We start from the raw sequence: 23,657 nt of genomic DNA on the forward strand, positions 1-23,657 counted from the left end.
TGGCCACATTCTACACACGCTTAAAAAAAACTGGGATTTATTTTAAATTGGAATCTAACTAAATTAGTAATTATGGTTACTGGTCTATCCAAATTGTTCTAAAATTGATCTGAACTATTTTAATATTTTATAATCTTTAAAATTACATTTCATTAAGAATGTGATTTTGATTAGTATGCATCAACATTGTCTTATTTTAATGTACTCAGTATCACGATAATAGCTAATTTCAACTTATGTTGTATATAGGCTTTTTTTTGGTCTTTCTATATTTATCATCTAGTGATAATGTAGCCTCTTGGGTAAATAATAAGCTCATTTATTTTTATTCTTATCTAAAAATGAAAGCATTCAAGACTATGAATGTTTAGTACAATTCTGACCACATTTCAGAAATTTTTGATAAACAATATTTCCACTAGCAGTATTTTTTGAATGCACTGATTTTTTAACACACAGGTACTCAGAGGAGTCTTCATTTACTCTTTTCTAGACTGTCTCTGTTTGTTTATTTGAGGCTCTAAGTCACACAATGCAGATGACACTATTTATCTTGTCTTAGATTCAATCAATTTTTTGAAATTCTCCAAGGATTACAATAAATAACATATATCCTTTGATGCAAAGTACGTATGGAGACAAGTACCTACTAAATCATGCTTAACTGATTTTACTCAAAAAATCTAAGGTCTTTCTAATAGCCTAAGAAAGCCATACGTGAAATGTAGCCTGTTATGTTTTTACCTCATCTTCTATTTTTATCTCCCTTGTTCACTTCTCTCCAACTACATGACTTCTGAACTATGTAAGGCATTCTCTACCTCAGGGATTATTTACTTCTTGTTCTCTGCCTAGAAAGTTTTCCCAGGGACATTCATAGAAATATCTCTGCTTCCTCACATCCTGGTCATTCAGGAGTCATCTTACACTTTTGCTGTAAGTATCTAACCAACTAGACTGGAAACTTCATTATAGCAGGGATTTCTATCTGTTTTTCTTTTGTCCAATGAGGTATCCTCAGAGCCTTGTAAATATCAGGTACGTTTAAAACAAAAAACAAAAAACAAAAAAACGACGACAACAACAAAACCCCCAAAACCTGCTGCTTGAATAAACGAGTACTTAAAAGCAAAGACTCTGAAGCCACAATGTCTGGGTTTAAATCTCAGTTCCCTCCTCTTACTAGCTATATTAACTGAGTCAACCTCCATAACTTCTCTGTGTACCAGTTTCCTTTTCAATAAAAAATAATAATAGTATTTATCAGCAGGGTACAGAGGCTCACATCTGCAATCCCAGCACTTTGGGAGGCTGAGGCAGGCAGATCATGAGATCAAGAGATCGAGACCATCCTGACCAACATGGTGAAACCCCGTCTCTATTAAAAATACAAAAATTAGCTGGGTGTGGTGGTGTGTGTCTGTAGTCCCAGCTACTCAGGAGGCCGAGGCAGGAGAATCACCTGAACCCCGGAGGTGGAGGTTGCAGTAAGCCAAGATGGTGCCACTGCGCTCCAGCATGGGCAACAGAGCGAGACCTCGTCTCAAAAAATAAAAATAATAATAGTATTTATCTCATAGAGTAGTTCTGAAAGTTAGTTAATACATATGAATAGTTCAAACACTGCCTATGAAAAGTAACTGCAAAATACATGCTACCTAATTATTATTATTTTTTGAGACGGAGTCTTGCTCTGTCACCAGGCTGGAGTGCAATGGTGCAATCTTGGCTCAATACAACCACTACCTCCCGGGTTGAAGGACTTCTCCTGCCTCAGCCTCCCGAGTAGCTGGGACTACAGGCGTGCACCACCATGCCCAGCTAATTTTTTGTATTTTTAGTAGAGACAGAGTATCACCATTTTGGCCTGGATGGTTTCGATCTCTTGACCTCGCGATCCGCCTGCTCTGGCCTCCCAAAGTGCTGGGATTACAGGTGTGAACCACCACCACGCCCAGCCCCTAATTATTTAATTTCTAACAGATTTTGCTTTACATAAATTCCAGTCCTTCGTGATACAAAATTTTACTACTTTTGGAAAATATACCTCTTATTTATGTGGAAAAACTGTCCTATTTTATTCATACTTTTGGAGTTATTTTAGTTTTACAGTATTCTTTAGTTTGCATTTGCCAGGCTTATACTCGACTATCCACTATTTCAATTGTTCTTGTGTCAATTTATTTTAGGTCTAGCTATTATTTGGAGCACAGCTAGAAATGAAGGGTAAGGCCTTCAGTGCAATGTATCATGTCAGCTCCATCTCAACACTAGTAGGGTTTCCTCCTCAAAAACTACCCAGTCCTCTAACAGATGCTAAGAATTCTCCTGGGTGACCTGTTATTTAATCCTTAACCATGCATTTACCATGCATATAGTGACTCAAAGATTAGGCAGCTCTTACTCCATATTTTCTCTTTTAATCATCTACAAATTCTTCTAAGTTTTAGGTGTGAGGAGAGCAATACGGCAATAAGATTTCTTGCGGGAGGGGATGAGACGATATTAACACACTGTCTCGGAGTACTATCTCAAACCAAAAGTCTCCTTCACCACATAAAAGTAAGTGCTACTCCAAAATATTTCAAAAAAAAGATTGATTGTTTTTCTTTTTCCTCCATATTCAATTTCTTTTTAGAAAAGTTGCTATATCATGGTTGTGCACATCTGTGGGGGGGGGGTACATGTATTATTTCGATAGACAAATACAATGTAATAATCAATTAGGGTAACTGGGATTTCTATCATCTCAAACATTTATCATTTCTTGTGTTGGAAACACTGCAATTCTTCTCTTTTAGCTATTCTGAAATATACAATAAAGTATTAACCATAATTTCCCTACTGTATTATCAAATACTAGAACTCATTCACCCAAACTAACTACATTTTTGTACCCACTAAGCAACTTCTCTCCATCCCCACCCCCCATACCTTTCCCTTCTCTGCCTACTATCTCCATTCCATGCTCTGCATCCATGAAATCCACTTTTTTTTTTTTTTGCTCCCATTTAAGACTGACAATATGTGATGTTTGATTGTCTTTTGGTTCCTAGCTCACTTCACTTAATTTAATGATCTCCAGTTCCATCCATGTTGCTGCAAATGACAAGATTTCGTTCATTTTATGGCTGAATAATATTCCAATGTGTATATACACCACATTTTCTTTATCCTTTCATCTGTTGATGGACACCTAAAGGTCAATTCCAAATATTGACTATTGTGAATAGTGCTGCAATAAACATGGGAGTGCAGATATCTCTTCAATATACCGATTTCCTTTCTTTTGGATACATACCCAGCAATGGGGTTGCTGGAACATATGACAGTTCTATTTTTAGTTTTCTGAGGAACCTCCATACTCTTTTTCATAATGGCTGTACTACTTCACATTCTCAACAGTATAGGGGCATTCACTCTTTCTCCACGCCCTTTCTAACATTTGTTACTTCTATTTTTTTGATAATACCATTCTAACTGTGGTGAGACGATATCTCATTGTGGTTTTGACTTTCACTTCCCTGATGGTTAATGATAAGTATTTTTTCATATACCTACTGACCACTTGTATATCTTCTTTTGAAAATGTCTATTTAGAGTTTCTGTCAATTTTTAAATTGGATTTTTTTGCAGTCAAATTGTTTGATTCCATTATATATTCTGGTTATTAATCCCTTGTCAGATGGGTAATCTGCAAACATTTTCTCACATTCTGAAGGCTGTATTCAGATTCAATTTCTACTGTCTTCTAGCTCATAGGATTTGCTAGAATTTCCAAAATGATGTTAATATAAAAGGTAACTGTGGAAACCTCTTCTTGTTCCCCTATATAGAGTTTGGTCAACGTCCTCCAGCCAAAAACCAATAAAAAAAAACACCTGTAGTAAAACAAGTTTTATTTATTGCTAGTTGCAATAAATATGAATAAGTGAGAGATGGCTCAGTAAGGCACTTGTTAAATAATTTGTGGGAGGGTTCAAGAAAGTGGGGCTTCACTGTGGATTAGATACTGTCAAACGGAAATGATTCTATAATTCAGCAACTTATGTAATGACAAATCTTATCTAGGAGCACAGAAGCCTACAGGGAAGCTACAGTTTTAACTGGTAAAGAAGCAGAAATCACTCACATTGGTCAGGGTAGGTTTTTTTTTTTTTTCTATAGTTTGCACAGTGACTTTGTTTTTTAAATGTGGCTAGACAACTTTATATGGAGTGATCTTGCTTTTTGTTTCGCTTCATCAGTCAGAGAGAGTAGCCTTGTCTGATGTTGATGTTCTGTGAAATTATGTTCAGAAGGAGAACATAAATGGCTAGTTATAAATACTAAGCCAGTTTCCAGATACAGGGACTGCTATTATCTCTCAACTTCCTATGGTATATTTCAATTTAAGGCTTTAAATTTTCTCCTAATGTATTCCATTATGTCGTATAAAAATAATTGAATCTGGTATTTTCATGGCTGTTCAGAAACAGACACAAACCAATCTACAAACTCACTATAAAAAAATAATAGGCCAAATGTATGCATTGTACATGAACATAATACAGGATGATGTACAGAGTAGTCACATAAACTAATCATAAAAGTAACAAGGTAGTCATCCAAGTTTGGAGACAAGTAAAACAGAAGTGATATAATCCAAAAGGATGTACCGTTCACTTAGATAAAAATAGGTATACTATTTTTTTAAATAAAGTGAATATACAAATAAACATTCATTAAAATACTTCACTGATTTTTGTTTTACTATAAAGGATATTAGGGTAATTCTTTCTTTTGGGGGCTGGGATGGGGTGGCAGGGAGATAGGGTCTGACTCTGTCACCCAGGCTGGAGTATACTGGCGTGATCTCAGCTCACTGTAACCACGGCCTCCTGGGTTCAAGGTATCCTCCCACCTTAGCCTCCTGAGTAGCTGAAACCACAAGCACATGCCACCATGCCCAACTAATTTTTTTTATTTTTTGTAGAGGTGGGGTCTCACCATGTTGCCCAGGCAATATTAGGGTAATTCTTAAAATCTGAAAATCTAGAATTTAGAAATAATATTGTATCGATATTAACTGCCTGAATTTTAAAGTTATATTGTGATTACATAAGACAATATGCTTGTTCCTAAGGAAATACATGCTGAAGTATTTAAGGGTAAAGAAACATATGTGTGTACCTTACTCAAACAATCCAGAAAAGAAATTATATGTATATATGTAAAAGAAAGGCTGAATGAGAATGATAAAACAAATGTGATAAATGTTAAGTGTTTAGACAATCTGGATGCAAACTATAAAGGAATTCTTTGTAGTATTTTTGTAATTTTTCTCTAAGTCAAAACTTATTTCAACATAAAAAGTTTAAAAACACAGCCAGGAGCAGTGGCTCATTACTGTAATCCCAGCACTCTGGGAGGCCGAGGTGGGCAGATCACCTGAGATCAGGAGTTCGAGACCCGCCTGGCCAACATGGGGAAACCCTCGTCTCTACTAAAAATACAAAAATTAGCTGGATGCAGTGGTGCATGCCTGTAGTCCCAGCCACTCGGGAGGCTGAGGCTGGAGAATCGCTTGAACCCAGAAGGCAGAGGTTGTAGTGAGCTAAGATCATGCCACTGCACTCCAGCCTGGGTGACAGAGCGAGACTCCATCTCAAAAATAAAAATTAAAAATGCTTGGGCGCACTGGCTCACGCCTGTAATCCCAGCACTTGGAGAGGTCAAGAAGGGAGGATCACAAGGTCAAGAGATGGAGACCATCCTGGCCAACATGGTGAAACTCCATCTCTACTAAAACTACAAAAAATCAGCTGGGTGTGGTGGCACGTGCCTGTAGTCCCAGCTACTCGGGAGGCTGAAGCAGGAAAATCGCCTGAATCCGGGAGGTGGAGGTTGCAGTGAGCCGAGATGGTGCCACTGCACTCCAGCCTGGAGACAGAGTGAGACTCTGTCTCAAAAATATAAAATAAAATATAAAAATAAAAAGGTAAAAAAAGCATATTAGGCCTCAAAAGTAAGCTTGACAGATATCAGTATCTCTAAGTCAATAATGAAGAGAGTAAAGTTCAAAATAATCATACAGCTAATTAAAAGAGGTAAAGCTGATATCTATTTTACTCAAGACTATAGTCTTTATTCCATGGAAAAGGTGTAAGTTTCAACATAGCGAAGCATAATTCAATGACAGATTTATAATTTTCATATCTCTAAGATAAACTATGTCCTGATTACGCTTTTTTTTTTTCCCTAAAGTATTTCCTTCCTCTCAGGTTCTGAAATTAACAGTAAGTTTTAAAAAACTGCCAGGGATAGTGGCTTACACCCGCAATCCTACCACTCTGGGAGGGTGAGGCAGACAGATCACTTGAGTCCAGGAGTTTGAGACCAGTCTGGACAACATGGTGAAACCCCATCTCTACAATAAGTACAAAAATTAGCTGGGCATGGTGGTGCACTCCCATAGACCCAGTTACTTGAGAGGCTGAGGTAGGAGGATTGCTTGAGCCTAGGAGGTCGAGGCTACAGCATTCCAGCCTGCACTGACGGAGTGTCTCAAAAAAACAAAAACAAAGCAAAACCCTTTAGATTTGTTCCATCACAATTTGGTGAAGAAAATAAACTTATCATTGAAAAAGCAAATATTAATATTTGATTCTGCCATTATGCATAAGAGCTATTCAAGTGCTAATCAACACCACTGCATTCAAAATGGTTGTCTTTGTGACAGGACACTTTAGTAAACTAATCTATGACTTTATAACTCAGACAATTATACTTGTGGTATCATTAAAACAAAGATATCGTTTACCTGAGAACTGGCACTGAAACCTGGAGGTTGGCTGTATTCTGTGGAATCAATAATACTACTGCAAAATGAAGAGAGAAAAATGTGATTTCAGTATTTACATAATTTTAACAACTGAAAAACTAAATCTAAAGTATATCATACATAAGCCCAGTATTTCTAATTTCTAAGCAAAGAAAACATTTATTGTCAATCATTAAACATCAAATAGACAACCCACGACATATCAGCAAATATTTAAGCAATTTACCACTTCAACTCAACACCTCAAACATATAAACCAAGAAATAATGTCAACAGGGGATAATCACAAGGCAGGTGTCTATATAGATTTACTTGTTTATATTTCATTTTCAGATAGGTTAATCAGGTTTGGGGAACTTTAAGGAAAAGAAAATTTACACTATTGGGAAAAGAGCACAAGCATGCAATCAAAATCTATGGTTAACAGACCCTGCTATGTCATTAAAAAGCTATGTGTTCTTGGATAGTTACCTTATGATCAATCACTCAAGATTCCTTATCTATAAAAACGAGGTGATGAAGGCTAGCTATTTATATATTATCTTGAGTCCCTCCTAGCTTCAAAATATTATAATCAAACCTCATGTGAAAAACAGAACTATCAAAAGAATAAAATAAATGGTAAAATAACAATAATCTTGCCTTTGTAACCCAAAATCAATATGCTAGCTTCCTCTGCTCTGGTCAAACATAATACGCTTTCTCCAATGGTTCTTTTTATTTGATTATATCCTCTATATATTCTATCTAACCCTAAAAAAACATTCAGAAGCGTAGACTATCTTTTACTTCCTCTATCTTGGCATTTCTATCTTACCATTTCATCATTCCTATCTCCCTCCCACCTTTAAATAAGCCCTACATAAAAAACTATCAACAACTGAAAACCACATGACATATATACCAACTGTATACATTACGATTTACTTTCTGTAAATTCTTTTTCTCTATTTCTACTATAAACATGTTTAGTCCAGGCATGGTCACTCATGCCTGTTATCTCAGCACTTTGGGCGGCCAAGGCGGGCAGATCACCTGAGGTCAGGTGTTCAAGACCAGCCTGACCAACATGGTGAAACCCTATCTCTACTAAAAACAAAAAAATTAGCTGGGTGTGGTGGCACGCTCCTGTAATCCCAGCTACTTGGGAGGCTGAGGCAGTAGAACCACTTGAACTTGAGAGATGGAGATTGCAGTGAGCTGAGATCACACCACTGCACTCCAGCCTGGGTGACAGGGTGAGACTCTGTCTCAAAAAACAAAAAACAACAACAACAAAAAAATTATATTCTTTCTATCCTATAAAATTTAAGAAATTGAGATTACTAATTAGAATGGTTGATATGCAAATATACAAGATGATTAATTACTTAGTACTGAAAGAACCTCAAAGGTTAAAGCATGGGAGGTACTCTTAGAAGTACACAGTTTGGATTTTACCCATAGAAGTAAAGAGCCTGACTCTGGGCAAGAGGTTAATCTTACTTGGGCTCTAGCTTCTCCATCTACTAAATGATGAAGACAAATCAGAGAAGTTTGACATTTAAATAAGATAATGCAGCTGGGCGCAGTGGCTCACGCCTGTAATCCCAGCACTTTGGGAGGCCGAGGCGGGCAGATCACGAGGTCAGGAGATCGAGACCATCCTAGCTAACACAGTGAAACCCCGTCTCTACTAAAAATACAAAAAACTAGCCGGGCAATGTGGTGGCAACTGTAGTCCCAGCTACTTGGGAGGCTGAGGCAGGAGAATGGCGTGAACCTGGGAGGCGGAGCTTGCAGTGAGCCGAGATCGTGCCACTGCACTCCAGCCTGGGCGACAGAGCGAGACTCCGTCTCACAAAATAAATAAATAAATAAATAAATAAATAAATAAATAAATAAATAAATAAATAAGATAATGCATGTAAAGTTCACAGTATGATGCCAAAATACGGTAAATATTCAATAAATTTTAGTTTCTTTTATTAACAAGATTAGTAACATAAAACTTCACATTTTCAAAAATAAATCATATGAATCTGCCTACACAGAAGTCTTCTTTTTTTTAAAGGCATAGTTAATGGGTACAAACACACAATTACATGAAAGAAATAAGTTCTAAGGTTTGACAGCAGACTAAGGTGACTATAGTTAACAACAATATATTGTATATTTCAAAATAGCTAGAAGAGGCCAGGCACGGTGGCTCATGCTTATAATCCCAGCACTTTGGGAGGCCAAGGTGGGAGGGTCACTGGAGCCCAGGAGTTCAAGACCAGCCCAGAAAACATAGTGAGACCCCGTTTTCTACATATAATTAACTGTGTGTGGTGGTGCATGCCTGGGGTTCCAGCTACTTAGGAGGGTGAGGTGGGAAGATCACTTAATCTCAAATGGTCAAGGCTACAATAAGCTGTGATCACATCGCTGCATTCCAGCCTGGGCAAGAGAGAGGCCCCGTCTCAAAAAAAAAAAAAAAAAAAAACCCAAAACCAAAAACAAAGTAGCCAGAAGAAATGATAAATGCTCAAGGTGATGGGATAACTCCCAAATACTCTGACTCGATCATTACACATTCTATGCATGTAAAAAATATCACAAGTATCCCCATAGACATGTACAAAATACTATGTATCAACGAAAAAATAAAGTTAGATGAGTGACAAAAAATATAGCACATTAAAAAACAAAAAACAAAAAACTGTTAATTGTGTTAACAGTTCCTATAGCAAAACTGAATTACAAAAGAGCCTTTAAAGAACTTAACCATATAAAGAATTCAAATGTTCTTATCATGAGTTTATTTAGATAAAATGTAACCATTGCTTGCCTTTCCTATAGAGTCACACACTGGTATGACAAGACTGCATGCTATTTTCAGTTTACTCCATCCAGAGACTAATAGGACTGAAAGTGAGGTAATGCAATGCATTAAAGATCTCTGTTCTTCCTACTAATGAAACTCAACCCCCTAGTGTTTGTATAACATTAATAAAATCGTGTAGTTGCATAGTTAGAGGCCTATAGAACAGAACATTTCCAGCTATACATTTTTACAGATTTATGATTCAGAATTTTGTGACTGTAAGCCAAAAAAAATGAATACTGATATCTCAGTGTATACAGTAATATAATTCTACATTTCATATATGTTAAAAAATACTCATAATACAGACTGCAACAGAAAAATCTGAATAATAAAATCCATTAATTCTGCTTTATATCATACATTCATACATTCATACACATACACACACACACACAGAAAAGAATATAGCCGGGCATGGTGGCTCATGCCCGTAATCTCAGCACTTTGGGAGGCCAAGGTGGGTGGATCACAAGGTCAGGAAATCGAGGCCATCCTCGCTAACATGGTGAAACCCCATCTCCACTAAAAATACAAAAAATTAGCCAGGGCGTGGTAGCGGGCGCCTGTAGTCCCAGCTACTCGGGAGGCTGAGGCAGGAGAATGGCATGAACCCGGGAAGTGGAGCCTGCAGTGAGCAGAGATCATGCCACTGCACTCCAGCCTGGGCAACACAGCAAGACTCCATTTCAAAAAAAAAAAGAATATTAGAAAGCACTGACAGGGCTGGGTCCCTCTTGACTCTGGTGTTATACTACTACTTAACTCTTGATTCATCCGCAGTCACTAGATGGCAATAACAGTATCAATAATACCAATTACTGAGGGTTTGCTATGCACTAACCTAAATAAACTTCACAGCTCTAATGTAGATAATACTCTTATCATTCTCATTTCTCAAGTGAGAAAACTCGAGCACTGAGAGATTATATATTTGGCTCAAGATAACAACACTGGGAAACAGCAATGTTATTATTCAAACCCAAGCAGTCAAGTTCCAGAGTCCACAAGAACCACCATGCTATATAAACTACCTAGGCACTTTATGTTCTCTAACTGAAGAACAGGAAAATCCTGGATAAGCCCCCACTTCATAGACATATTTTAAAGAGAAAAATGAAAAACAGTAACCTAGAAATATAAGAAAGAATCATGTATTTTTCAAATAAATGTCAATAAAATTAGAAAAGTTATACTAGCTTAAGAAACCGCGGCAGGTGGATCATCTGAGTCAGGAGTTCAAGACCAGCCTGGCCAACATGGTGAAATCCCAACTCTACAAAAACACAAAAATGAGCCGGGCGTGATGGAAAGTGCGTGTAATCCCAGCTATCAGAGAGGCTGAGGCAGGAGAATCTCTTGAACCTGGGAGGAGAAGGTTGCAGTGAGCCAAGATTACACCATTGCACTCTAGCCTCGGTGCTGGGTAACAGAGCAAGACTCCACTTCCAAAACAAAACAAAACAACAACAACAACAACAACAAAACACTTAATAAAGACATCAAAAGATGTCAAGGAAAAAAATTTTCAGGGTGGTAAGTAAAACTGATATAGGAGTAATACACTTTAATCAAACGATAATAAAACAGTTCCCAATCTTCTTGCTGGTAACAATGAGAAGCTTTGCTAAAATAAGTAAAAACAATGTAGCTGTTAATTTGAGGTATCAAAGAAATTCAGTTATGCAAGTAGGTGTCATATAACTATTTTCACCTACATTATTTTCCTTCAAAAGCAAAGACATATTTCCTAACTAGAAAATAAGATTATGAAGTCAATTTCACATACGAGGTATAGTATAATGAAGAGGTAACCAAGAGAAAACAATGGTTCACTCTTGGAAAAATAATAGGCATATTGATTTTAGACTAGCCTTTCATATTGAAAAAGAATGGTTTAAATGGAAATTATTAGTAGATATATTAGCTAATTAAATTATAATGAGAAATTTTAAATCAATGAGCAAAAATAAAGCACACTGAGATCGTTTTAGGATAAACGTAGACAATAAATATGGAATTACAAATAAGGGAATCAAAGAGAGTCCAAAATGCCACAAACTCACATAAAATTAGACTATTATCATTGATTTTTTTTTGCTATAAATGTAAAAGAGAAAAAAAGTCTACATTTAAATAAATAAATCAAATGGAGCTACAAATAAAACTTGTTCCTTTCCAGTGTTCTACATATAGTTACTGAACCAGTTTCTCCAAAAGAAAACACTAAGAAGTAACCTGAAAATACTAAATTTTAAATAATTTAATATTTTTAATTTAATTTTAAATTAATAATAAATCCCATTTATTGAGCAACCAAAATTGTTGTGGCCCCAATTTTGCAGAGACCTCCAGCGATACTAAAAATCATTCTTCATGTTTTTTCTTGTTTTACTCCATATACCCTTTAACATTTGACACAGTCAAATATATCACCCAAAATCTATGCGACTAATCTGTCAACAACAATAATGGCAGCAGCTAACATTTATTGAGTTCTTACTATGTACCAGACATTATTTTCATGTCTTTAAATGTCATTTGTTTATGATCTCACTCTGTCACCCCAGGCTGGAGTGCAATGACACAATTCCACAGCTGGAATACTACTTTGACAGTTGCAACATATAAATGCAGTTCTCCTCTAGGACAGTATTTCTAAAATAGATTTCCTGATTTTGATGCAAAATCCAACTGAAAATTAAAATGAAATCTTCTCTCATTGCCTGTTTGGAAACAGACAATACTAAACTCTTCTCATGGTATCTGAATTTCAAGGACACAAATTTTGTATAAATAAATATTGGTGATGACAATGGCTTTTTAAGCAATAAATAGATTTTTTGCAATATAGTTTGGCCTTAAAAAAAAAAGTTTGGGCTCAGAAAGATTATATAAGACCTAAAATTCAAAACTCTGAAAATCAAATGCTTGTTTGCAACCTATTTAAAGGTAAAAATAAAAAACTTGGTCTGAACACATCTGACATCACGTCTCAATGTTGAAATACTAATGTGCTTGATTATGGGAAAGTCCCTCTTATTCTTCCATCAGCATTATATGATACATGGCATACGTACTCTGTTACCTTTCTAAAATCGGTAAAGGCAGGAAAGGAATATGACTATACTCTGATCCAAAAGATTTCCAAAAACGTTTTGGGAACTTATATATCATACAAATTTAGGTTTACTTAAGGAATGCAAGGTTAGTACAACAACAAAAGTACTAGGGATAGAGTACTTATCTATGATTTCTACAGAAAAGACATAGGGGCAATTTATTCTTCAAACAACAGAAGCTATCACAGTGTTTTAGAACTCCAGAAAAAAATTTACGCAGCACCCTCTTGTCTTTTAATTAGTATATGGTTACAAAGAGTCATAGTTACATAATGCATACGGGGACTATAGAACCTAATATTTATATTGCCTTTTAAAATGTTTAATACATAATAATTCTGAAACTGAAAAAGGAAAGCAAAAGAGCAGCTCATTTAAAAGTTTTCTTTGTAAGAGGAGTTTCCTTAGAAAGAAACTTACTGCTAGCAGATATAAAAAGCAAGCAGGAAGGAAAATTTCTAAAAGATGGAACAGGTCTGAGTCTATTGCTTTATTACTTTTGGAAGTAAACTACTTCGGTTGGTAGAATGCGAAAATAGACAAAAATAAGCTCAAAGGAATAAGACCAACAAGACTGATCTGCCTCCAACAAAATGAGTGAAAGTTTCAGTTCATTACACAAAGTGGTGTATTTGACTAGTTTGTATTCTATTACTACTTTCCAACAAGTTGGAGTAGATTACAATTTATTTGTAATTCACACAGTAGAAATTTTAAATTATCAGGTGATATAGTTGATACTATCCACCAGGGGTCTTTTAAAAAAAGAACCTGCTTTAAAAAAAAAAAAAAAAAAAAGATAGTTCTTTTAAAGAAAGAACTATCTGAAATAACATCAGAATCATTCCAGAAATAAGTAGAAGAAGCATTCCAAAAACAATTAACTAAAAATTCAAAGATTGGGGGATGTGGTGAATGGGAAAAATATGATGGGACTTCGGTAGGAGAGAGAGCATGAGCAGCAGAAATGGTAAATGATAACAGCACATGAAACTTTACATTTGTATACGGCTGTCCTTATACCTAAGCAAAGTTGTGCAGCTTTGGTTTCCCTAGGTACCCCCACGTCTGATCTCCTAGAATCAAAGTACATCTATAATAATTAAAGGGGTAAAAAGTTTCCTATGTGACTCTAAGTGACTCTAACCCGAAAGGACAAAAAGCCATAAACATGAGGCTTTGATCACAGCATACAAATGGAATTAACAGGGAATGGCTGGTATATACCAATAATTTGTTTCCTTTACAGAGACTTGATTTTAACTTTTCTGGCCCTCTCAAGCCCAGAAACTTTATCTGAGGTGTTTCAAAGACATTATAGAAGAATGTGTAACTTAACAGAATAGAGTAAAATAATTAAAAATCTTTACCCCCATCCTGCACAAAACATGAAATATGCAGTTATAAAATGTTTGTGTTGAATATTTGAACTTTCTCTTATAAAAAGGAAAATAAGCATGTCAGATTTAAGGATTTATTTAAGCACATGTAAGTAACACAGGCTTATCATCAATTACTAAATCAATTTTCCCGTATTTTCTAAAGTAGCATCTCTGCCACGCCCCAACCCCAGGCCTGCATTTGAATCTGAGATCTACCTCAAACCTAATCAATCAGATTTTTAAAATCTGCATTTCAAATAGGAGTCTTGGTTGACACTCATGAACACAGCAATTTGGCTTCTTCACACCTCAGATTTCAGAATCTAAACGAACTTTTAACATCTTTGTCAAGCAATGATTTTAGATCTTTTTAATTTTTTTTTAATTTTTAATGTTTCTGGGTACACAGCAGGTGTATATACTTACAAGGTGCATGAGATATTTTGGAACAGGCATGCAACATGTAATATCACAACATGGAGAATGGGGATATCCATCCCCTCAAGCATTTATCCTTTGTGTTACAAACAATCCAATTATACTTTTATATTTAAATGTACAATTAAATTGTTATTGACTATAGTTGCCCTGTTGTGCTATCGAATACTACATCTTATTCCTTCTAATTAATTTTTTTTTTTTTATCTATTAAACGTTCCCACTTCCCCAGCCCCGTACTACCCTTTCCCAGCTTCTGGTAACCATCTTTCTATTCTCTATCTTCATGAGTTCAATTGATTTTTAGATCCCACAAATAACTGAAAATATGTGTTGTTTATCTTTCTGTGCCTAGCTTATTTCACTTAACATAATAACCTACATTTCTATCCGTGTTGTTGCAAATAACAGAATCTCATTCTTTTCTACAACTGAATAGTACTCCATTGAGTATGTGTACCACATTTTCTCAATTCATTCATCTGTTGATGGGCACATAGGTTACTTCCAAATCTTGGCTATTGTGAACAGTGCTGCAACAAACGTGGGAACGCAGATAACTCTTTCATATATGGGTTTCCTTTCTTTTGGATATATACTCAGCAGTGGGATTGTTAGGTAATACACTACTATTTTTAATTTCTTGAGGAACCTCCAAACTGTTCTCCATAGTGGTTGTACTAATTTACATTCCCACCAGCACAGACAAGGGTTCCCTTTCCTCCACATCTTCACTAGCATTTGTTACTGCCTAACTTTTGGATAAAAGCCATTATAACTGGGGTGAGATGATATCACATTGTAGTTGTGATTTGCATTTCTGATGATCAATGAGGTTGAACACTTTTATATACACTGGTTTGCCATTTTTGTCTTCTTTTGAGAAGTGTCTATTCAAATCTTTTACTCATTTTTAAATGACTATTACATTTTTTTCCCTATAGAACTGTCTAAGCTCCTTGTATATTCTGGTTATTAATCTCTTGTCAGATAAGTAGCTTGCAAATATTTTCTCCCATTCTGTGGGCTGTCTCTTCACTTCATTGATTGTTTCCTTTGCTGTGCAGAAGCCTTTTAACTTGATATGGTCCCGTTTGTTCATTTTTGCTTTGGTTGCCTGTGATTGTGGGGTATTACTCAAAAATTTTTTGCCCAGAGTTTCTGCAAAGTTTTCTTGTAGTAGTTTCATTGTTTGAGGCCTTTAAGTCTTTAATCCATTTTGATTTGATCTTTGCATATGACGAGAGTAGGAATCAAGTTTCATTCTTCTGCACATAAATATCCAGTTTTCCCAGCACCATTTATTAAAGAGAATGTCTTTTCCCCAATGTATGTTCTTAGCACCTTTGTCAAAAACGAGTTTGCTATAGGTGTGTGAATTTGTCTCGGGGTCCTCTATTTCTCTTCTGTTCCATTGGCATATGTCTGTTTTTATGCCAGTACAATGCTGTTTTGGTTACTATAGCTATACAGTATAATTTAAAATCAGGTAATATGATTCCTCTATTTTTGTTCTTCTTGCTCAGGACAGCTTTGGCTCTTCTGGGTCTTTTGTGATTCCATATAAATTTTAGGATTTTTTTCGATTTCTGTGAAGAATGTCATTGGTGTTTTGATAGTGATTGCAATGCATCTGTAGATTGCTTGGGTAGTATGGACATTTTAACAATATTGATTCTTCCAATCCATTAACATGGCATATCTTTCCAGTTACTTGTGTCTTCTTCAATTTCTTTCATCAGTGCTTTATAGTTTTCATTATAGATACCCTTCACTTCTTTGGTTAATTCCTAAGTACTTAGTTTTATTTGTGGCTTTATAAATAAGAATATCTTTTTATTCTTTTTCACATTGTTCACTGCTGGCATATAAACATGCTACTGATTTTTTGCATGTTGACTTTGTATCCTGCAACTTTACTGAATCTGTATCATTTCATTCTAATAGTTTTTTGGTGGAGTCTATAGATTTTTCCAAATATATGATCGTATCATCTGCAAACAGGGATAATTTGACTTCTTCCTTTCCAATCTGGATGCCCTTTATTTCTTTCTCTTATCTAACTGCTCTAGCTAGGACTTCTAGTACTATGTTGAGTAACAATGGTGAAAGTGGGCATCCTTGTTGAGTTCCAGATCTAAGAGGAAAGGTTTCACTTTTTCACCATTTAGTACGACTAGCTATAGGTCTGTCACATATGGCTTTTATTACATTGAAGTGTGTTCCTTTTATAAACAGTCTATCAAAGGTTTTTATCATGAAGGAATGTTGAACTTCATCAACATCACTTTGTTTCTCCTTTTCTTTTTTTTGAGACGGAGTCTCGCTCTGTCACCAGGCTGGAGTGCGGTGGCACAATCTCGGCTCACTGCAACCTCTGCCTCCTGGGTTCAAGCGATTTCTCCTGCCTCAGCCTCCTGAGTAGCTGGGACTACAGGTGTGCACCACCACACCCAGCTTTTTGTATTTTTAGTAGAGACAGGGTTTCACCATGCTGGCCAGGATGGTCTTGATCTCTTGACCTCATGATCCGCCCGCCTCGGCCTCCCAAAGTGCTGGGATTACAGGTGTGAGCCACCACGCCTGGCATCAACATCACTTTTTAGGTATCAACTGAAATGATCATATGATTTTTATCCTTCATTCTGTTGATGATTTTAGTTCTTAACAAGAACCCAAGGATATTTTATAGAAATCCTGAAATGCCTACCAATTAATCATAATTACTACAGTTTTTGAGTTAAACAGTTTGATGATTATAAATTATTGGAATCAAAAAGTCTATTTACACCAAATTTTAAAGAGAATAATCAATTCACCTACATATCTTATTTTTCCTCCTAAAAATATGTAACCATGAGAACAGGGTTCTAGGGTCTGTCATATTCATCAATATATCCCAGTGCCTAACACTGTTTTTTACATTTTTATTTTTAATTGACATAATAATTGTGAATATTTATGAGGTATAAAATATTGTGATCCCTGCATACATTGTGAAATGATCAGAGTATAGCATATCCACCACCTCGAATATTTGTGAGGACATTTAAAATCCTCTTTTGCTATTCTAAAATACACAATTCACTATCATTAACTATAACCACCTTGTCGCACAACAGAACACCAGAACTGATTCTTCCTAACTATAACTTGGTACTCACTGACCAACTTCTCCCCTCTCCCCATCCACTTCTAATCTCTGTTAACCACCATACTATGCTCTACTTCTGTGAGTTCAACTTTTCTAGATTCCACATGTAAGCAAGATCATATAGTATTTGTCTTTCTGTGCCTGTCTTATTTCACTTAACATAATGTCATCTAGGTTCATTTGTGTTGGTGCAAATGACAGAACTTCCTGGGTTTTCTTTAAGGTGCAATAGTATTCCTGTGTGTGTGTGTGTGTGTGTGTGTGTGTGTGTATGTATATACACACATACAACATATGTTTTAAATCCATTCATCCATTTACATAAATACCTACATTGTTTGCATGGCTACTGTGAATAATGGGACAAAGAAGATGGGATTTTTTTCATAGTGATTTTATTTCCTTTGAGAATATTCCCAGTAATGGGATTGCAGGATCGTATTTTTATTTTTAGTTCTATTTTTAGTTTTTTGAGGAACCTCCATAATGTCTTCCAAAGTAGTTGTACTAATTATAATACCACCAACAGTGTATAAGAGCTCCCTTTTCTCCACATCCTCATCAACATTTGTTTCATCTTTCTGATAATGGCCAATCTAAGAAATGTGAGATGATGTGCATTAATTTGCATTTCTCCGATGATTAGAGATGTTCAGCATTTTTTTCATATATCTGTTGGCCATTTCTATGGCTTCTTTTGAGAAATACCTGTTCAAGTCCTTTACTCATTTTAAAAATAGGTTGTTTCATAGAGTATTTGTATATTTCGTTCCTTGTATATTTTGCATGTTAGCACCTAATCCAATATATGATTTACAAATATTTTCTCTCAATAATTGGGTTCTAACACAGTGTTTTATACATGCCTGGTACACCTCAAATACTGGTTGAATGACTGAAGATAAATTCTTCAACTATTCTAAAGAAAATTACAGTTTTAAGAAACGTTTTCAGAACTTACTGAATTTCTATTACCTATCTATTTTAATAAGAAATTACAGGTGTACGAAGAGTATCCCCTACGTTATTGCCATGCAAGTTTGTTTCCTGTGTTTTGTGTTTGTTTATGTTTTAGTTCACAATCAAGATTCCTTAAGATTCTTCAATTATTTTACTGACTTTGGCATCAAGTTCAACTCCTTGGCATGGTTTAGGGTCAGAATTAAGTCAAGTAACCCTTAGTACTCACAAGAATAAAACAATCAAATGGTTTTACTACTCTCACATAAAGGTAAGCTTCATTAAAATACAGCAAAACATCATGTATGTTCAAAACTCTCCAATCCAAGTGTAGTTGAAATTTCTTAAAAATCCATCTATAATCACCTAACCTTGAAGATTTGAGAAAAAGTATTAGCCTGTGTACAGATAATTTCCTGTACTGTCATAAGCTTCCCCTTAAGGATTAGTTCAACTTGATCATAAAAACATTTCATTTCCTGAATTAAGAAGAAAACTTATCAAATAAAGTTGTTGAACCAATAACAGTTGCCAAAAAGTACTAAGAACGTAAGCATTAACATGTGAAGTGGTAGATGACAATGTCAGGGGTAATAATCCAGCCAAAGACTCACTATGCAAAAATAGGGAAGATGGCTCACTTTTCATCTACTAAAGACTCATCCCTGTCCTCCATACCCATCCCAAGCATATATTCTTTCAATGACCAGAGATTAGTATAATTGCACAGAGTAACAAGAGTAAACTAGAGGAATTTCTTAATGTAGTCCAGAAGCTATTATGCAATATTGTTTCTTAAGTATCATTAATGTATTCAAATTATAAAATATATGAATTCACAAGGTATTAGATCACTACCCTACATATATATTTTTAATGTTAAATATTCCTAGCCTCCATAAAATGATTCCTTGCTTTTTCCTATTATCCCTATACTTTGATTCATCTGGAACTTTGTCAAAATTATAGAAACACAAATAAAAGGTATGCTTCAAAAATGTTTGATAGAGTAAATAAAATCAAAAGTGTCTTATGTAAGTCTTACCTACATACTTTATTCATAAATCTTCTTCCTCTAACACAGAAAATAGGCAATTCAGAATTTAAACTAATGCATTCCTGCATGACAATTTTTTAAAAAATGAATTAAACTTTCAATCAACAGCAATTTCTTATCAGTAAAAGCATTTTAAAGATAAGAGACTATAGATCAAAAAATTTTATTTAGTACTTGTATTTTGTACTACATTTACATACTATCTTAGAAAAACAAGACTTATTATGCAAATTTAACTCCAGCAACTACCTGGATCTTATAAAGCATACCCAGCTGAAGGAGATAGAGAAGCTTCAACTAATACAACATTTTTCAAACTAAGTTCTCTTATGTTCTGAACACACAGAAGAGACTAATAACTCACCATTCCAAAACTGCTTAAAGACAAAGAATAAAGCAATTATGAGATAATTATTTCTAAGAGAGAAATCACATCAATAAGATACATTCAGAAATTTAAAAGCAAAGTTACTGCAATGGCTTTGACGAGGATTTAAAATCTAATGAATTGTATGCCAATGTTCTTCATCACACCAGATATACAGCTAACCACAAGAGGGTAATACTAGGTTTATACTAAGCTAATGGCTTCAGAGGCTTGATAATAAGTTATTTAGCAGTGCTTTCTATTCAATTACACAGATTATTAAACTAAATAAGATTTAAAGAGCCTAACATCCACATTTGTTAGTCCATGTAGAGTCCACTCAGTTTACGCTCTCAAAAATTCAGAGATAATAAAGCCTAGTCTAAGTATGTTTTAATCTAAAAAAAATCAGCACTGTCCTATTTGCCAGGAAGAGAACCTAACAAAAATGTTTTGCCGTATTATTTAAATAAAGTCTGAGCTAAAAAGTTAAAAAATGTCTAAAACATTAGTAATACTCTAGAAGGGCAATTAGGATATATATCCTCACATCACCTTCCTATACAAAATAACCAATTCCACTTCGCAATAAGTAAAAGAGACTATGCTTGCCTACCAATCTCTAATTTACTCATTATTTGACACACACAACTATGCAACAATAAAATGTAAACTATGGTTTATACTGAGAATTGTGAAGACTTTCTTCCTTAGAATTTAAAGCAGATTAAAAAGGTTCTAAGTATAGCAGTCATAGGTTTGATTGATTATATGGAAAGTTTGAAATGGATGAAAGCTTAAAGGTTAAAAAATTCAACTGATTTTTATTTTTATTTTTTAAATACCTCACCTCAATGAAGCATAACTGATAGCTTTTATAGTAAAATTAAAATAATTAATTTACTTATTAAGTATACTAAATGTCATGCTTCAGTAAATTCACAAATTGAAAATTAAATGACATTCTAGGTTAGGTATATATTTACTCAAAACCTTATATTTAAGTCCCTATTATATATAAATACATAAAAATGTGGAAGTATAAGAAAAAAACAATTTTCACAGGATTACAGTACAGCATGGAAAACATGTATTTTTTCCAAAGTAATACATACTATAGAAACAGGATCAAAATAAGTAGAAATCTTTACAAAACAAGTGGTTAATTCTATCTCCTGCTTCCTTTTCCCTTCCCTTAAGTTTTTAGGGAAAGGGCATCTGAAAAAAGAATAGGAAAGACCTCACCCTAGGTTTGGGGTCTTTCGGGATAGTTACCTACAAAGAAGTCAAACATATTTACAAGAAAAGAAACAATTCCGTCAAAAAGTGGGCAAAGGATATGAACAGACATTTCTCAAAAGATGACATGCATACAGCCAACAGACACATGAAAAAATGCTCGTCATAACTGGCCATCAGAGAAATGCATATCAAAACCACAATGAGACACCATCTCACACCAGTTAGAATGGCAATCTTTAAAAAGTCAGGAAACAACAGGTGCTGGAGAGGATGTGGAGAAATAGGAACACTTTTACACTGTTGGGGGGATTGTAAACTAGTTCAACCATTGTGGAAAGCAGTATGGCGATTTCTCAAGGATCTAGAACTAGAAGTATCATATGACCCAGCCATCCCATTACTGGGTATATACCCAAAGGATTATAAATCATGCTGCTATAAAGAAACATGCACATTATGTTCATTGCGGCACTATTCACAATAGCAAAGACTTGGAATCAACCCAAATGTCCATCAGTGACAGACTGGATTAAGAAAATATGGCACATATACACCACGGAATACTATGCAGTCATAAAAAAGGATGAGTTTGTGTCCTTTGCAGGGATGTGGATGCAGCTGGAAACCATCATTCTCAGCAAACTATCGCAAGAACAGAAAACCAAACACCACATGTTCTCACTCATAGGTGGGAACTGAACAAGTGAGATCACTTGGACTCGGGAAGGGGAACATCACACACCAGGGCCTATTATGGGGAGCGGGGAGGGATGGCATTGGGAGTTATACCTGATGTAAATGACAAGTTGATGGGTGCAACACACCAACATGGCACAAGTATACATATGTAACAAACCTGCACATTATGTACATGTACTCTAGAACTTAAAGTATAATAATAAAAACAAAAAATAAATAAAATCAAAAATAAAAAGAAAGACCTCACCCTAGGTTTCAGGTCTTTGGGGATAGTTACTTAACAGTTGAATCCAGGAGAAGTTTCTAGGCAAAAGGAACAGTATAAGCAAAGATACCCTAACATTCTGCTTTGAGAGTTACGTACAATTTTAAAGCACGAAAACAGTAGGCTGGGCCTAGGTAATTACGGAGGGTCATGCAAAGAGATGGATCTAAACCAATGTACACGATAGGCAGCTACTGAAAAATTTTAAGCAGGAAAGAAACATCGTATTTCTGACAATAACACATAAGAGGATAGGTTAAAAGATTATTGCTAGATTAGGTGATGCTAAGGATCTAAACAAGGCAGAAGCAGTAAAACAGGATATGACAGAAGCAGTAACACAGGATATGACAATTATAGCTAATCAAAGTAGGTAGAATATAAAGTTCTGTGGGGGACTGGGAAAGGGAGGGAATACCATTATCTGGCTTCTGCTTTTCTTTTTTCATTTAAATACATAATCTAAACATAAACCCAGAATCTACGTAAAGGATTCAGTGACCTGACATATAATAAAGATAATCATTACAGAAAACTAACGAATCTAGAAAAGAACTTTGTAAAGTAAGCCTGTTTAAAAGAGAGATCAAAACTTTTTAGTGAGGAATAAGAACAAAAATTGTCTGGCATTTAAATAATAAAGCTATTAATTCTGAAAGAAAAATGATTAGTAAAATTGCAACTACATGCTGCTGCTTAAAGAAAAATCAAATATTAATAGTATTATAAAAGATAATATTCATGTCAGCATGTCTGATTTCAAATCGTAATCTTAAGGATCATTTTCACTCAAGAGTATTTAAGGGCTACATCATTTTCCCAAGTGCCTCTCTGAAGCCTTCAGTGATACTCAAATCACTTGTTTACAGAAAACATCAAAACACTCTTGAAGAAAATACTGTTTGCCTATTTTCACTTCTTGAACTGTTAACCCATATAACTCTGCTAGAATCTAATTTAATGATAGCTTTGCAAGCAATTCTAGCAATTCTCCAACATTTTCATAAACTTCATGAAATCTAGTATGTTTTACAAGATCTGCTACTTTATTTTACAATACAACCACTCTTACCTCTTCCATCAATAAAATCCTAATGCAAACCAACCTCCTCTCTTCTGACTGCTACAATGCTTCCTAACTTTTCTCCCTAGCTTCCAATGTCAGGGGGTTGAGAGGGACACTGGTAGTATCTTCTCTGTCCTCCACACAGGAATCCAAGTAAACATTTTAAAATCTAAATCAGATGCTGTTTAACACCATCCCATAACTTTCTATCATAATTAGTCTTTACTTGATTAA

At 35.2% G+C, this 23,657-nt stretch overlaps 1 protein-coding gene across 9 annotated transcripts in view; it reads right to left on the reverse strand.

The window, feature by feature from the left end:
• Positions 1-23,657, reverse strand: part of COP1 (COP1 E3 ubiquitin ligase) — a 259,903-nt gene that overhangs the window by 159,706 nt on the left and 76,540 nt on the right. For all 9 annotated transcript variants that reach the window (XM_010367393.2, XM_010367391.2, XM_010367392.2 and 6 more), the window contains one exon: positions 6,803-6,860. In XM_010367393.2, the coding sequence (XP_010365695.1) occupies positions 6,803-6,860 (58 nt within the window). The remainder of the gene's footprint in view (positions 1-6,802; positions 6,861-23,657) is intronic.

This window comes from Rhinopithecus roxellana, chromosome 8 (genome assembly GCF_007565055.1).
Source record: "Rhinopithecus roxellana isolate Shanxi Qingling chromosome 8, ASM756505v1, whole genome shotgun sequence".
Classification (NCBI taxonomy): Eukaryota; Metazoa; Chordata; class Mammalia; order Primates; family Cercopithecidae; genus Rhinopithecus; species Rhinopithecus roxellana.